This window comes from Alligator mississippiensis, chromosome 2, assembly GCF_030867095.1.
Source record: "Alligator mississippiensis isolate rAllMis1 chromosome 2, rAllMis1, whole genome shotgun sequence".
NCBI classification, from domain to species: domain Eukaryota; kingdom Metazoa; phylum Chordata; order Crocodylia; family Alligatoridae; genus Alligator; species Alligator mississippiensis.
The window spans coordinates 232,755,500-232,769,936 of NC_081825.1; the positions used below are offsets into that span (position 1 = coordinate 232,755,500).

Sequence of the window (14,437 nt, forward strand, 5' to 3'; positions counted from 1 at the left end):
GTGTAAGTTAGTTTACTTTTTTTAAGTTAACTTATCTTAGAGCAGCTTTGAAATATGGTGGGGATTTTTCTGCTGACTTTGTGAGACTTGAATTTTCTTTCAGTCCTCATTTACCTCCATTGATGCTAAGGAACCTTTCCTGTTCAAACTCTTTTTTCAGGACTATGCAAAGAGGATTCAGGATATCTTTTTTTTAGGGTACCCTAGGTATAATGGCACTTAATTCTCTTGAACTGTGTTTGCAGTTTACCTTAGGCTCCACCTGCAGTGTGGCCATAAAACCAGAAGAGCCTTTGTTCTGCCTTTGGTCAGGAATGTAGAGCACACCCGGATTCCAGACTTCAGCAACAAGGGCCACTGTGTGCCTTCAAGAGCTAATAAATAATACTCGGGGGCCAAGTGGCTAAAAAGAAAAATAGATGTGCGTGAAGACCTTGTTCATTTTATCCAGGAAGTCTTGTGTGATATTTAAAGGCAAACCATTGGGCACTGCAAGCATACCAGCTGTTTCTGAAACAATTGCTAAAAAAAACAAGGTTAAGGGCTCAACTTGTTTTCCACTAATATGTGCCTGTTAGGACAGCCAAAACAATTGGGAAATGTCCAGCAACCTTTCCTGTTACATCCTTGGAGCATCAGAACTGCTGTGATCTTTTCTAACTCTTGTTTTCATGCCAAAATACAGGAGCAGCCAACCTTCACCATAAGTATTGGAAGTGGCATGGGCAGCCTCTGTCCTGTGGCAGATTAGGGAATGGATGGTCAGCACAGCAGCAGAAGGCAGAGCAGGGGATAAGGCAGGGAGCATAGGGCAGAAAGCAGAGCAGCAGATTGAACAAAGGAAGAGAATCCGAGTGGTACTTGGAGAGGGTGTGTGGTTTAGTAGTGACATGCTTGCTAAAAAGGTTGTTCTCCTCTCCTTCCCACTGCTTTTAAGATTGTAGGTAATTCAGAGACCACTGCTCCAAAACACCTGGGGCCAGGGGTTGGCAATATTTTTTTTGGCAGACTGCCAAGATTACCTGCAGTCTCCACTTGTAAGATGTTGGCATGCCAGGAGTGGACAACCAGGGGAGCCATAAGAGGCCTGATCCTTGTTGTGGCAACACAGCCCCACAAATTGAAATTTTAGGCTCATTGTATATTTATACAATGGAAAAGAACAAGTAGCAACTTGTCGGGAGCTCTGGTTAACCAGGAAGTGGTAAAAGGCAGGTATTGTTAATAAGTCTTGAGGAAGAGTTACCTTATTATACATTTCAAATGTGCAAATTAGAGGTGCAGTGATGCATTGTTCTGATATCACATCAGCACTGATGTAAAGAAAATTGACTATATCAGAAATCGGCTTTTTTTGCCTGATGTGGCCGATGCATGCCGCATGCATACATGCAGTCACACCATGCCCGAGGCCAGCAGCGGAGCCTGGCAGCTTGGAGAGCTGTGTCCAGCTGGTAAGTCTGTTGTGGTAGAAGGGAAGAGGGGAGGGAATTTGCCTTAGCACCCCCTGACCCCTCCTCCCAGCGCCACCCCCACCTGCCCTGAGCACAGCCTGGGGCAGCCCTAGTTGGCAGTGGCAGCCCACCCCACCCTATGCAGATCTGGGGGAACACGCCCCCACCATCCCTCCCAGAGTACACAGTGGCAGTATCTGCCTCCCTCTCTTTGTGCCTCCTGGATGAGCTGCGTCTCTGTCCCATGGCCTGCCCTGCACCGGCTGGGCAGGGCCTGCCCCACTCCCTCCCTCACCACAGGGGCCTTGGTATACCCCCTCGCACTCCTTCCCTTCCCCCTCACCTTCCACAACAACAGACTTACCAGCCAGATGTTGCTCTCCAAGCTGCTGGGCTGCGAATTGGAAATTGAATCCGTATCGGCTGATATGCCTCCTTTAAAAATCGGCCTGAAAATCTCTTATCGGTGCAGCCCTAGTACATATCTTTCAGAAGAGTCCAGTTCAGTGCAAGTATGTCTTATGCTTACTGTTTTTCCATGAAGTGTGCTCTGTACTGTGTGACATTTGCAAACATATGTTTTAAATTTCATCTTCCTATAACTCTCTAACCTGCCATTGTGTGCATCTTGGTTGGCCCAGCACACCACTCAGTTCTCTATGTGGGTAGCTGTGGCTAGAACCAAGTGTCCTTTGCAGGATCTCCTAACTACAGCAAGTTTATGATGTGTGGCAGCTGTTAAAAGAGATGCCAGATTGCATTTTGGGTTCTACAAAAATGTGGAAGAGAGCTGGATATGGAGGAAGCATACAAGAAGCATCTGGGAGACCTGGTGAATGTTGTCATTGCCACCGTGTATTCCCAGGCATACACCTGTCTTTCTGGAGCAGGAGAGCTAGTATAGTATGATGCTCATGCTTTGGACTTGTCCCAGTGCCACCAGAAGCTGAGGGCTTGATGGTCCATATTAGGAATGAGAGCAGAAGTAGCCTCAAGGTGAATTTCCAGTTCTGGAATGTATTTGCAGACGTGGGTTGGTGGACATTAGAGCTGAGCACAGCCTGCCTATTCTTCCCGAGACTCTCTGCAGATGGAATATAGAGTATAATCCTTTTGCACATGTAGGCTGATTGACAGACTCAGACTCCACAACTAAGGACCCAAGGTTAAAGGAGGCTAGGGAAATTGGGGGCTCCACAGGTAGTCACCTTCATGCTACGTGTGGCAACTCAATGAGTAACTTATTGCTTATGCATGTGTTGTTTTGCAGTGAAATATGCTGGGACATGTGATCCTTGTACATACCAGGGATTTGAAGCATTTGTTGTACTGATTTCTTAAGTTTTTGTTGCAAGTGTGCTGCATGAATTTGAGGGTGGGGGGGATCTATTTTTCTGGATTGTTTTGGGTAAAGGTTGATCCTCTTCGTACCCATTTTAATGACATCTTGGTTTGCTAGTCTGGGAATAATGTGGTGTCACTTGATTGGCTTGTGTAGATTGCTTTTTGGGGTGTTCTTTTTTTTTGTATGCTTCAGTAAAAGTTTTTGACACAGTGACAGTTTTTCATCTTGACTTACAGTGGAATAGACAACAAATGCTGAACTTGATTAATCTTGTATGCATGGACTGGCAGAAACCTCAGAACAGTGCAATCAGACCTGCTGACCATTTACATTAAGCCAATCCATGTGTGAACTTTCAAACAGCGTGCTGCCTGGAGAACCAAAATGTAAACTCAACTGTAACCAAAGTGCAAAATAGACGTGCGGCCGTTTCAGTGGTAGCGTCATCTGCTGCCTGCAGTGCCCTTCTTGGTTTTCCTTTTCCTTCCTGTCTCTTTATCAAGTGTGTGCATGTTTCTTTGTTTCCTCAACATATAAGCTTCCAGAGTTTCAGGGAACAATAATCAGTTCTGCCTCCTGAACAGTCTGCAGGTGATGGTGATGCTCTGGGAGGGAAAGAGCAAAGACCTGTAAAGCTGTGTTGCAAGAGAGACCAGCATTTGTGCTTGCATTGGAGACTGCATGGAAGCTTGGCCTTGATTTGGGATCATAACGGGTACCAGACACTTCATGGAAAGTTGCAGGTGCTTGGACTGATTCATTACTGATCTGAGCAGACACTCCTTGAGTTCCCAGTCCCATTCTGTACTCTTGGTTCTTCTGTGACAGTGCAATTCCTTGCCTCCTTTGCACTTCCAAAGCAGACTCATCCTTAATCTCCTTGCATCAGAATCTGCATGCTTGGGTTTTGTGGGCTGACTGGGTCTTTGGATCCGAGTGCTTGTATATAGGATGGATATATGACTGCACATGGTGAGAACATTTCCACTGGTGGACTTGGTGGTTTTTATCACAATGGAAATAGTAGATTTTCAGTAGATCATTCAGGGATGGGAGTAGAGGGGGATCACACGGGACACCCTCAGTCTCCCGCCTCCCTATCCCACCTATCCTGTACATGGGACAGTCTTCATGGAAACAGACTTGTGAGGACAGAGCTGACTTTTAGTGACTTAACACTGCTACACTTCCTCCACTGAAGAGACTGAATAGTTTGCAGGCAAAGACAAAGATCAGCTTTGAGTTTTTCCTTCAAATAGTAATCCATGAGCAATGCTTTTATACAACCTGTAACAATGTATTAGGAAAAACATCTTTAATCTGGCATAATAGCTGCAATTAATAAGATAGTGCTAGTGGGCATTTAGTGTCTGGCTTATATTTCAAATTTTGCCCTGTTTTGGCGCCTCTTTTTGGGCACAGGATGTTTTAAAAAATGAGATCAAGCCACTGTGTAAACTTCTACATAACTTCCTCCCTTGATTTAAAGCCACTTGCTCCCTGGGGAACCCCAGATCCTCCCTACCTGTAAAATCATTGGCCAACTACCATGAAATCATTCCTTTTTTTTAAACTAGAATTTTTCTCAGAATAGGAACAAAGATGGCAGGCAGCTCTTACCGGGTTGCATATCTAATGTGTCTACATACACCTCTGTGAGGAAGAGCTGGGGGAACATTCCTGACCTCCAGTTGGCATTTTTTGGTCTCTTGGATACAGCTGCTTCACATGCTTCTGGCAACTGTGGTGCTGTCCCATGAATGCCTGGCTGAGCAAGCTGCCTCACAATGCAGTGGTCGTGCTGAATGTTCCTGCTGCTGTTGCTGAAATTGAGGTGCATGTCTGTGCATTCAAGCTTCTCCCAGGATCCTTGGCTTGGTAGAGAAGGGGTTAATTGGCAACTTGGAGCCTGCACAGGGCCCAGGGTAATACTTGGGAGTGGTCTGCAAGAAAAACGGGAGGTTACATTCCAGACAGAAACTGGATGACACTTTATAAAATTGTACTGGGGAAGAAAGTATGGCATGAGGAAGGTGGGGAATGCCAGGAGATGGTTGACTGTCTGAATGCTGTAAGTGTGCTGCAAATTGGCTGAGTAAAGGGGTAAGTAGTGGCTAAGGCAGGTACCAGCTAAGGACAGAACTTTTATGGGGCAGGGAGAGAGACTGTGAGGAGTGTTCAGACATTAGATGGAGGGGGGAGAGTGAGGGCACCACACTATGAATTAAGGTAAAGGAAAATGCAATAGCCTCCAAAGCAGACAATGAGGCAACATACATTCTGGTTTGTCTATTTGAGATTGGAATTTGGACCTAAACTCCCACAAATCTGCAGCGAGTAGCTTAAACTTAAAAAAAAAAAAAAAAAAAAAAAAAAAATACAGGAACCAGTCTGACTTGTTTTCTTGAAATCTGATGGAATTGTAACCTAATAGCATGCCACATGATTTCTAGGTTTTTGCTGCCTCATGACTTTTGAGCGTGAGATTGGCAATATTGCTCTTGCTCTCTCAATGCCCTGTCATGTGAAATTGGATTTTCCTCACCTTAACAGTAGCATTTACAGGTATTCACAGTTGCTCACAGTCATCCAGTCCCATAAAGGAAAAAACCTTGTAAATGTGTCCTGCAGAACTGCCTCTGTAATATGATTGCCTACTGCATGACTTTCTCAATGCGATATATTATACGGCGTTTGGTCCTTAAAGTCCTATCAGTAGCACTTTTGGCAGGATGCTGCATAGTGAAGAAATACTGAGTTGATAGAAGAGTAGTTTAACATCTGGCAAATACAGTGATCTCTTTAGCTGTACACCTTTTTAAAATGGCAGCCTGGCAAATAGCTGAGAGACTGGGAACACTCTTCTGATTAGGCACGTTTCCCAAACCCTCTTAAAGTAGAAGATGTATGATTAACATGTTCCAACATCATGGACTATAAATGTCAGGACTTCCTAGGGTGTGGCTTTCTGGGCGGGTGTGGAAAATCCTGTTGACCTCAGAGGGTGCCTAGACTTCAGTCGGCGCTAGACTGTGGTTTGCAAAGTTCGCCATAGCAGGAGACCAGCGAATTGCACTTGCCCTTTTCTCTGTGTGAGACGTGTTATGTGGACTCAACAGGTCCTGAACCCTGCAAGCTGAACTGCTGTAGATCTCTGCATGCAGCTGTCATGACAAGACTTACCCCAGTGAACTGTGCAGAAAACTAAGGCAGGCTCTTGCCAAATAGAGGGGGGGATAATGAGTGCTTTACATCCCGAGATGAGCTTGCTTTGCAGTTAGTGTAATGAGAGAGATTTGAGAGACTGACTTTGAGAATGTCCAAAGAACAAGAGATCCTTTAAAGGGCAAAGAGGTCAGATATAATGCTGTCCCTGGTTTTCTTGCCTGTACCTCCTCACATATAGCAGGCCTTGTGCTATTTCCTTTTCGTGGGTGGGTGCAGTTCTCCCGCTGTGGTTGGGTTGAGCCCTGACCTACAGTACTATGATCAACTATGCTTACCCAGCAGGTTTGACTAGGCCGGGGGCTGACAGTTATTTTGGGCGGAAGGCCACTTACTGAGTTTTGTCAAGCTGTGGAGGGTCACATGACAAGCAACCAGGGGCAGATAAATATTAAGTTTCTTAGTTTTTTTAGGGGCTCCACAGGCCAGATAGAATGGCCTAGTGGGCCACATTTTGCCTACCCCTGGACTAGGCTCAACATCTATGGTCTCCTCCATTTGATAGTCTGATGAGTAGTAAATACAGTGATTGGGAGGCTTTCTTAAACGAAAATAGGAACAAAATATTTGGAATATAGGATTTTAAGTCTGAGCAGGCCTGACAGTTTGTTACCCCAGTGGGTTTCTATGTCAATCTAAATAGCTCCCTGGGTTTTCCTCTGGGAAGAGAGTATCCCTTTTCTTATCCTTTGATCATCTAGCTTTGCCACCAAGAGCCAAAGCTGGAAACACATCTTGTAACTTGATTGAATACAGATGTTGAATCTTCATAAGTCATTCAGACGCTCATAGCCCTGAAATGTTTATTGTAGAAGGGGGGTGGGGGGATGCTATCCTGAGTCATTGCCGGGCTTCCTGCTTGTCTTGCCTTTTAGATCTCTGTCAAGTTAAAGGGGCTAATTTGGATGTTTACTGTGAGTTGGGGTCAGCATTCAGCATGCAAAAACTAGTACCAAGCGTTGTAGATAAAGCTTTCAATTTTCAGGGATCGTAAGAGACTTCTTTATCAAAAAACGACGAGGAAACACTGCCTGATCTTGGGAGAAGAGAGACAATTTTGTGCTATGTAGCAGCTCATCATCAGATCAGAAACCAGGCTGTTGTCAGTGCCCAAGATTTGATTCTCCTGTGTTCTGTATTGTAGAGAATAGTTTTCTGGCAGGTCCCTGAAGGGCATATGGGGGAGTGTCTATACTTTTGTGACACTTGGGTGTAATTTGTTATGCCAAGAAGGTTTCATTTGAAACAGGGGGGGGGGGGATTTGCAATGCCTGATATTGATACAAGCAGAAAGGACGCCCAAAATAAAATGAAGTAGTGTGTGCTGGCATGAGTTCCACGAGTTTAGTCATTGTTCTGACTCATGGAAGGATGAGGTTGACCATGTAGTAGAGTAGTTTGCATTTATGCCCCTGCATTTTAAAACAAAACTAAAGTCCTGTGCAATAGATATGACTGTTCTGGGGGTGAGTGCATTTGCTGGCTGTTTGGGGTCTCACACTCTCTGCTTATTGAGTATCTTGGCTTTCTCCCCAAGTTAAGGATTTTTTTTTCGTTCTAAATACAGTATAATCTTCCCTGAAAGAATTTAAACAGGTAACTGGCAGCAGCCCTCTTAATCCTTTTGGCACTGTGGAAGGAGAGAGCAGAGTGAAAAACATCAAGCTCTGATCCCTGAAACATGTCATAAATCCATTCTCACGCCACATCTGTGACATGGTGGCTTCACACCCTCCCTCCCCCGGCTTATTGTCATGAGTTCTGGGGGTGCAGACAAAGAAGTGTCATGCTAGCAGCCTGCACTCGTGGGACGATTCAGGCCTTTTAATGTGGTGGCTTAAATCTTGTCTTAAACCTGTACTTTGAGATACCTTTGCCTGCCTTAAAACCTCAACTGCTGTTCTTACAGATTTATCAAGCATTGTGTAATTTTCTTAGCCCCTTATTTAATTTTCAGTCATTAAGCTGTCTCCAAGATTAAACCAGCCTGTTCAGTTTCTGGCGATTACTCATTTGCTTCGATTTTAACAGGGCACCCTAGTTAATAAGCTTTGCTGTCTTTCACATCTGTTACCAAATGTGCTTAAAACCAGTTTCACAATCTTATTATTCACTTGCTTCCCGTTTCCTTCACTGTCAGTTGCATGGAAAGGACTGTTACTCAACTAATCAACATGAAAAATCCAAATGAATCACTCAGAAAAGAACCAAAGCGAAAAGAAACCCATTCTGGTACAGTGACCACATTCACTAAAATGAACTCCTAGCTAAAAGCATTTTTCTTAAACTTAAATATTGTTTAAATAAATATAAATCTAAAAAATATAATAGATCAAATAAATATAATATCCTCTGGACTGAGAAACGGGCATGGAAGAAGATCTTGTTCCCTAAAGAGAATCATTCTCTGAAAAATTTCAGTATGTGTGGGAGAACGTGTTGGAAAGGGCATGGAAGCAGGGAAGTCATTGTCTGCATAACCTTGCCTATTGTACCAGTTAAACTGTAAAAGATACATTTTAGTGAGCAGGGGGTGCTGAGGACTACAGTTCTGAATTTCTCAAGGGTTTTTGGAGACTCTTTGAGCAGTGTAGCAGTATCTTTGGATTTACACAAAATATGGCAAATGTTGTGATATGAAGCCCTTGCGTATAGAGTGGAGTCATACTGTATGTAGCCTTTTTCCTTTACATAAAATGGGGCTTCAACTTTGTATTTTCCTTGATTTCCTAACAGCTCTTTGGCATTACAGCAGACTTTTGCATGCTTATCTGGTTTAAGTGTTGCAACAGGTGGCAGGCTATTGGCTGCATCTCCCAATTCACAAGCACAAGTGATGTCATATCCTTGAATTTAATTGGCTGGGCTCTGTAACATGAAAACATTGCATCCAAGCATTGCAATCTACTTTACATTCACTCCTTAGGAGCATGTGAGTATGTTCATGTTTGTTGGGCTTGCCTTGTCTCCTCCAGAGGTTAAAGTTTTTACTTACCAGAGCTGAAAGTGTTTGAATGTATTTATCGTAGGCATATAGTCAAGTTTCACTGCTGTTTTTCTGAGACTTCTAAAAGCAGTGGTTGTCTAGCAAAACTTGTGTATTTGAAATCCTATTTTGGGAAAGATCTCCAGATGGAGTCTTTGGGATTGCCTTAAAACAGGGGTAAGGAGTAGGGTGCATATAATTTTAAATGTAAGCCATACTTCTCTGTTACTTGTAGCTGAAAAATATTAGTAGATTTGAACCAGAGGAAAGATCTAGACTTTAATATTCCAGTTCCCATTCAGGTCTCTTTGCAAACTCCCCTTGTGTAAAATATGGGTGCACTCATTTAGTTGAGCTCTTGTACATGAGACACAGTTAGGCGTAGTAGTCTGAATTCAAGTCAAGACTTTCTGTGTGTCATTTCGCAGCATCTGATAAAATGAACCTCAGCTCACAAAATTTGTGCCATGTGTATATATAGGTGCGCATGCACGCTTTGGTTAGTCCGTAATGTGCAAATCTACCTTGCTCTTGCATGAGAACAAGCATTACCTTTTTTTTTTTTTTTCCTTATTCCTCTTGCGTCCTCCCTGCACTCCCCAGCTTCAGGTGCATAAGTCTTCCACAGCTAAGTAATGGTTCCATATTTTTTTGTTTGTTTGTTTTGTAGACTGAATCGCTCCCAACCAAAAAGAACTCCTGAATTTTTCTAAGTCTTTGGAGGATAAAAGATGTGCCATGGAATGATAGCACCAAAGAGCAGCCCAGGAGTGCCGCTTGCTTTGACCAGTCATGGATTATTTCTTCCACTAGTTATCTTCAGTACATTCATCTTAGAGAGCCAGGCCTCAGGTAAGCAAAACTTTTACACTGCCTTTTTATTTTACACTACCTTCCTCTGTGCAGGAAGGGGCAGAGAGAAATCATGTGTTCACACGCGTACTCTATGAGAATGGCAAATGGTAAGCAAAACACCTTATATGAACTTAGCCCTCTTTTGTGTGTATTTGGTCACAACAGCACATATCTTCCTATTTCTGTCCTGCCTCTTTTAACCTTCCTCTTGCCCTTTCACTTGTATCAAGGGCAGCCAGGTATTTTAATAGTGTGGAGTACAACCTTTGTAGATAAGTCCTACGTAAGAATCTATCTTCATTCATCGTGTCAGCTAAAGCAATTGCTTGTGTAGAAAAGTAGTAGTAGAAGTATTTAATGTATTCTGAGCACTTAGCCTGCTTGGCTGTCGGGTCCAATATCCTGCTCCCAGGTCTCATTGAATGTCTCTGTAGTCCAGCACCAGCTCCTTATATATTTAGTCACCTCTCCTGTTTTTCTCCACCAGGTAAGGAACTGGTGCTGGACTACAGGGACATTCAATGAGATCGATAGATGTGAGGACAGACTGCAGTTGTTCAAAATATTTTATATTTATATTTTATATTATATTATTTTATATTATATTTTATAGGGAGAGGGATATTATTTTTTTTTTTGTTTTTGTTTTTGAACAACTGCAGTCTGTCCCTGTCTCTCGCCTTGCTACCCTCAGTGAAAATGTAACACTGTCCATAGCCTCAAGCTGTCCAATGTTCCCTGTTATTTGGATCTGAAAGATACCATCCTTGAAACTGCAATTAGATATTGAAAAATCTTAATTTGAGAGAGTAATTTGTTTGCAAATAACCAACAGACCTATACAGAGCTGTTGAACAGGAATAGTAGTAATCTGTGCCACTGTTTACATTTTTTCGGTGCTATTGTTCAGCAACATCCAGTTTCCTTATAAGAAGGAGCACTACTAAGCATTCAGTCTGCCATGGCAGAAAGCTCTGGAGCTGCACTGAACTGTTTCTTTTCCTTTGCATCTTTTACTGTAAGGCTTGAAACCAATTGCTGTAGACCAGGATATGATCTGCAAGCTGTATACGGCTCATGGGGCTGCATCATCTGGTCTGGATGCTGCAGCATTTAACAATGCCACTGCTCATCTTTCCACCAGATTTCTGGTTTGTGGAGAGCCCTATGGCCATCTCCGTTTTCTGGATCAGGCCTGTGGGCCTGGACGAGTTGGGCACCACTAATGTAGACCTATTGATCTAACATGATCATGAGGTTGGAAGTATTTTTGCCCAGGTATGAAGGGTTTTTTTCCTTCTAGGGAGGAGGGAGAGAATAGGAGTAGAGCAGGGGCAGGCAATGATTTTGGGCAGAGGACCGCTTACTGAGTTTTGGCAAGCCATCGAGGGCCGCATCATAGGGAGCCGGGGCAGATAAATATTAATTTTCCAATTTTTTAGGGGCCCCGTGGGCTGGATAGAATGGCCTGGTGGGCCACATCCAGCCCCCAGGCTGCGTTTTGCTCACCCCTGGAGTAGAGCCTTGGTCGGCATTGGAACCTATAGAAAAAAAATGTTGTTTTGGGGGGAGTGTGGGTAGTTAGGGGTGTGTGTGTTGAGATCCTGGTGTAGGAATTAAGAGAATTGCGGAGAAGAAAAGGAGGAGACAGTAGGCTTTGTGGTGCATAAGCAAGGAGGTGCACCTGCATCAGCCTGTCAGTCACAAGTAACACGAATGAGCAAGTGTGTCAAGGAGCTGAGATCCAGATGAATAAACAAGGAATACAGGCAACTCACTTGGAAAAATGGTAGTCTTCTCTCCCCTCCTCCCGCCTCAGCATCCTCATTTTGTTTGCTTTGTTTAATGTTTGGGGAAGGAGCTTGGGGACCAGGGGTATTAAGATACAAGCTCTGTCTTCATAAAGACACTAATAACACTGCCTTGAAAGCTAGGGCAACTATAACATGATTGGTAATTGCCACAAATGTGAAATGAATAGTTTTGTTTTCATTGATAGAAACCTAGATGCAACAGGCTCTCTTCCACACACAAAGAGCTAAGGCAGAGGCTGTGGCTACTAGAGCAATGCATGCAATGTGTATATAATAGGCCATCATAAGTTGCCTAGTAGCATGGTCATTTCCTGTTTATCATCTATAAACTCTTGCTTTAGTCCTTGGTAGCTAAGAATCTAGGTCTAGACAAGAACACGTTCTTCCTGCTATGTGGGTGTATGCAGAGGAGAGAGATTTGTTTCCACTCATCTAGTGTCTGGTCCCTGCTTTGGTTTTAAATGGATTATATTCACACATGGATTTAAAATTTTATATAAAAAGATATAGGAAATGTACAAAATCTTAAATCCATGTATATAGAATATGCTGTTTGTCTTGGGCATTTCTCCAAATCCCAATGGGATAAATTGCTTAGTCAAAGCAGGCTGTGGAGTGTGGAAAAGGGGGCTTTGAACTTGCAGGGCTCTCATTCAAGCAAACTTTACCTACTGTGGTATCTTGAAAATATCAGACAAATTACAGCTGTGATGGGCAGAGGATCCTTCCTTTTTGTGTCTTTGACAAAGCATATAGCAGAATTTGCAGATTTGTTGGAATCTGATAGGGCTGCGCCATGAGTGCATCTGCTGTGGGCTAGGGATGAACTTGGAGAAGCATTCTTGTCCAGCCTGTTGCAAGGGGGATGTGTGGTTTGTTTTCTAATCTTTTGGACCTATTCTACGTCCCCTAGGTGGTTGGGTAGAAGGTGTTTTTAGAGCTAAACTGTGGACTCTTAAAGGTACTCTTAGGACTTACCATGGAAGAATTTTCTTTCTCCTCTCCTGTGTCCCTCCACATAATTTTTGGGGTTGGGGAATTGGGCAAAGGTTAGAGAATTTTTTATATATGGACCAAAAATACGATTGTTTAGATTTTGTTCTGCCTATTCCATTTCCTGGTAGGGCTCATCTAGTTTGTGGCCAGAGTATGGACCACGGACTGGAGGAGGAGGAAGACTACCTTTTAGTCTTCTCAGCAGGAGGAGAGACTTGCTCTTTTTATGAAGTGTTTCTTCACCCTTTTTTAAAGGCCCTTGCTTTGGGAATAGCATCCAAATTGGAGGGCCTTGTGTTCATATCCCATTCACAGCAATCTTTTGTCTGACCGTTTTTTATTTTTGGAAAGGCAACAATGGGTTTGTTAAATTAAGGTGTAGTTCCTGAAACGTTCTGAAAGCTTCATATTCGAATGTGATTTGAATGGTGCAGTCTCTAAGATTGTCTCTCCAAAAACCTAGGGAATTTTGATGGAAGGAGGTAGTTAGCTCTGTTAGTCTGAAGTCAAGCAAAGGTAAAAACAGGCCAAGATTTCCCCAGACAATTTTTTGTTCTGGGATCCCACGTTCTCCTGTTCATGAACTACTGAGAACTTGAACTAATTTGGTGGTGGGGGAATGAAGAGGAGGGAGAAAGTTAACTGCCATTCAAAGGGCAAGTGTAAAGGACTGCCCTCCCTCCTTTTTTGATGCCAGCTAATAATAAGGGTGCAGATAAACATGACAATTTTTGCCTGATCCGGCCACAGCAAGCAGTTCATAGCTGTAACTAAACAAGTGCACAGCTGGCAGCTTCAAAAATGGCTGATTGGGTGAAAATCTGACCCCTCATTGCATGTGGTATCAGGATAAAGAGGTTTCAAAATGTGTCTTTTGTAACTAGTCTGCAGAGCTTCCAAGTCTGTCCTTGTTTTCAGAATGGGAGGGGAGGGGGAAAGGGAGTGAAGGGAGTTCAGTCTGGGTGCTTTTCAGCCCACCCCAGAGGATGGGGCAGGTGTATTGGTGTCCTCCCCAAGGTAGGAGGGCTCCAAATCACCCACACCCCACCCTTCAGCACCAACTGGGGAGCCCTAAGAACAAGCTCCCTGTGCCGCCCCCCCCCCCCCCCCCCTGAAAACAGCTGGCACTGGCAGAGAGCCTAGCCTTGGCTGTGGGAACCTGACTGCAGGCTCTGGCCCGGCCTCCATTCCTCTCTTCCCTGGAACCAACAGTGAACTTCTGTTTGGTCTGAGGTAACTTGGTAACTCTGAACACTTACCAGAAAGTTCTGAGTTACACCTGTCTGCACCCCAATAAACTTGTTGTTTGCTTTTAGCTTAAGGTGCAAATCTACCCTGGCTTCTGCCTGGTTTTTTTTTTTGTTTTTTTTGTTTTTTTTTTGATGGGTTACTCCTTGTGGGTGATGCCACTTGCTTTTCTCAGAAAACATGTTGAAGGGTTCTAGGGCAATTGAATTGCTGTTTCAAAAGTTCTCCATTGAGTAAATGTCAGTATCCATAAAGCAAGGAGCTTATTGCTCAGGCTTAAAGATGCATTAAGAGAGGAAGTCCAAATGCATTTTTCATTTCATTTAAAGCCACTTTACTTTGATCGCAAGTGAAATATTGTGCAACTGGCTACCTATTCTTTTTTTTTTTTAAATTAGGATCATCATTTAAGATGATAAACTGAGCCTGAATAAACTGAGGCAGTTCCACACCTGTGTATTGTCCCTGATGCAGATGCAGCAAATGTGGTGCTGTTCCAAGCTCAGTTCAATGC

At 43.5% G+C, this 14,437-nt stretch overlaps 1 protein-coding gene across 3 annotated transcripts in view; it reads left to right on the forward strand.

The window, feature by feature from the left end:
• SUSD6 (sushi domain containing 6) overlaps positions 1-14,437 on the forward strand; it is a 123,522-nt gene that overhangs the window by 49,044 nt on the left and 60,041 nt on the right. For all 3 annotated transcript variants that reach the window (XM_059722903.1, XM_006277585.4, XM_059722904.1), the window contains exon 2: positions 9,681-9,862. In XM_059722903.1, the coding sequence (XP_059578886.1) occupies positions 9,742-9,862 (121 nt within the window). In that variant the 5' untranslated portion in view covers positions 9,681-9,741. The remainder of the gene's footprint in view (positions 1-9,680; positions 9,863-14,437) is intronic.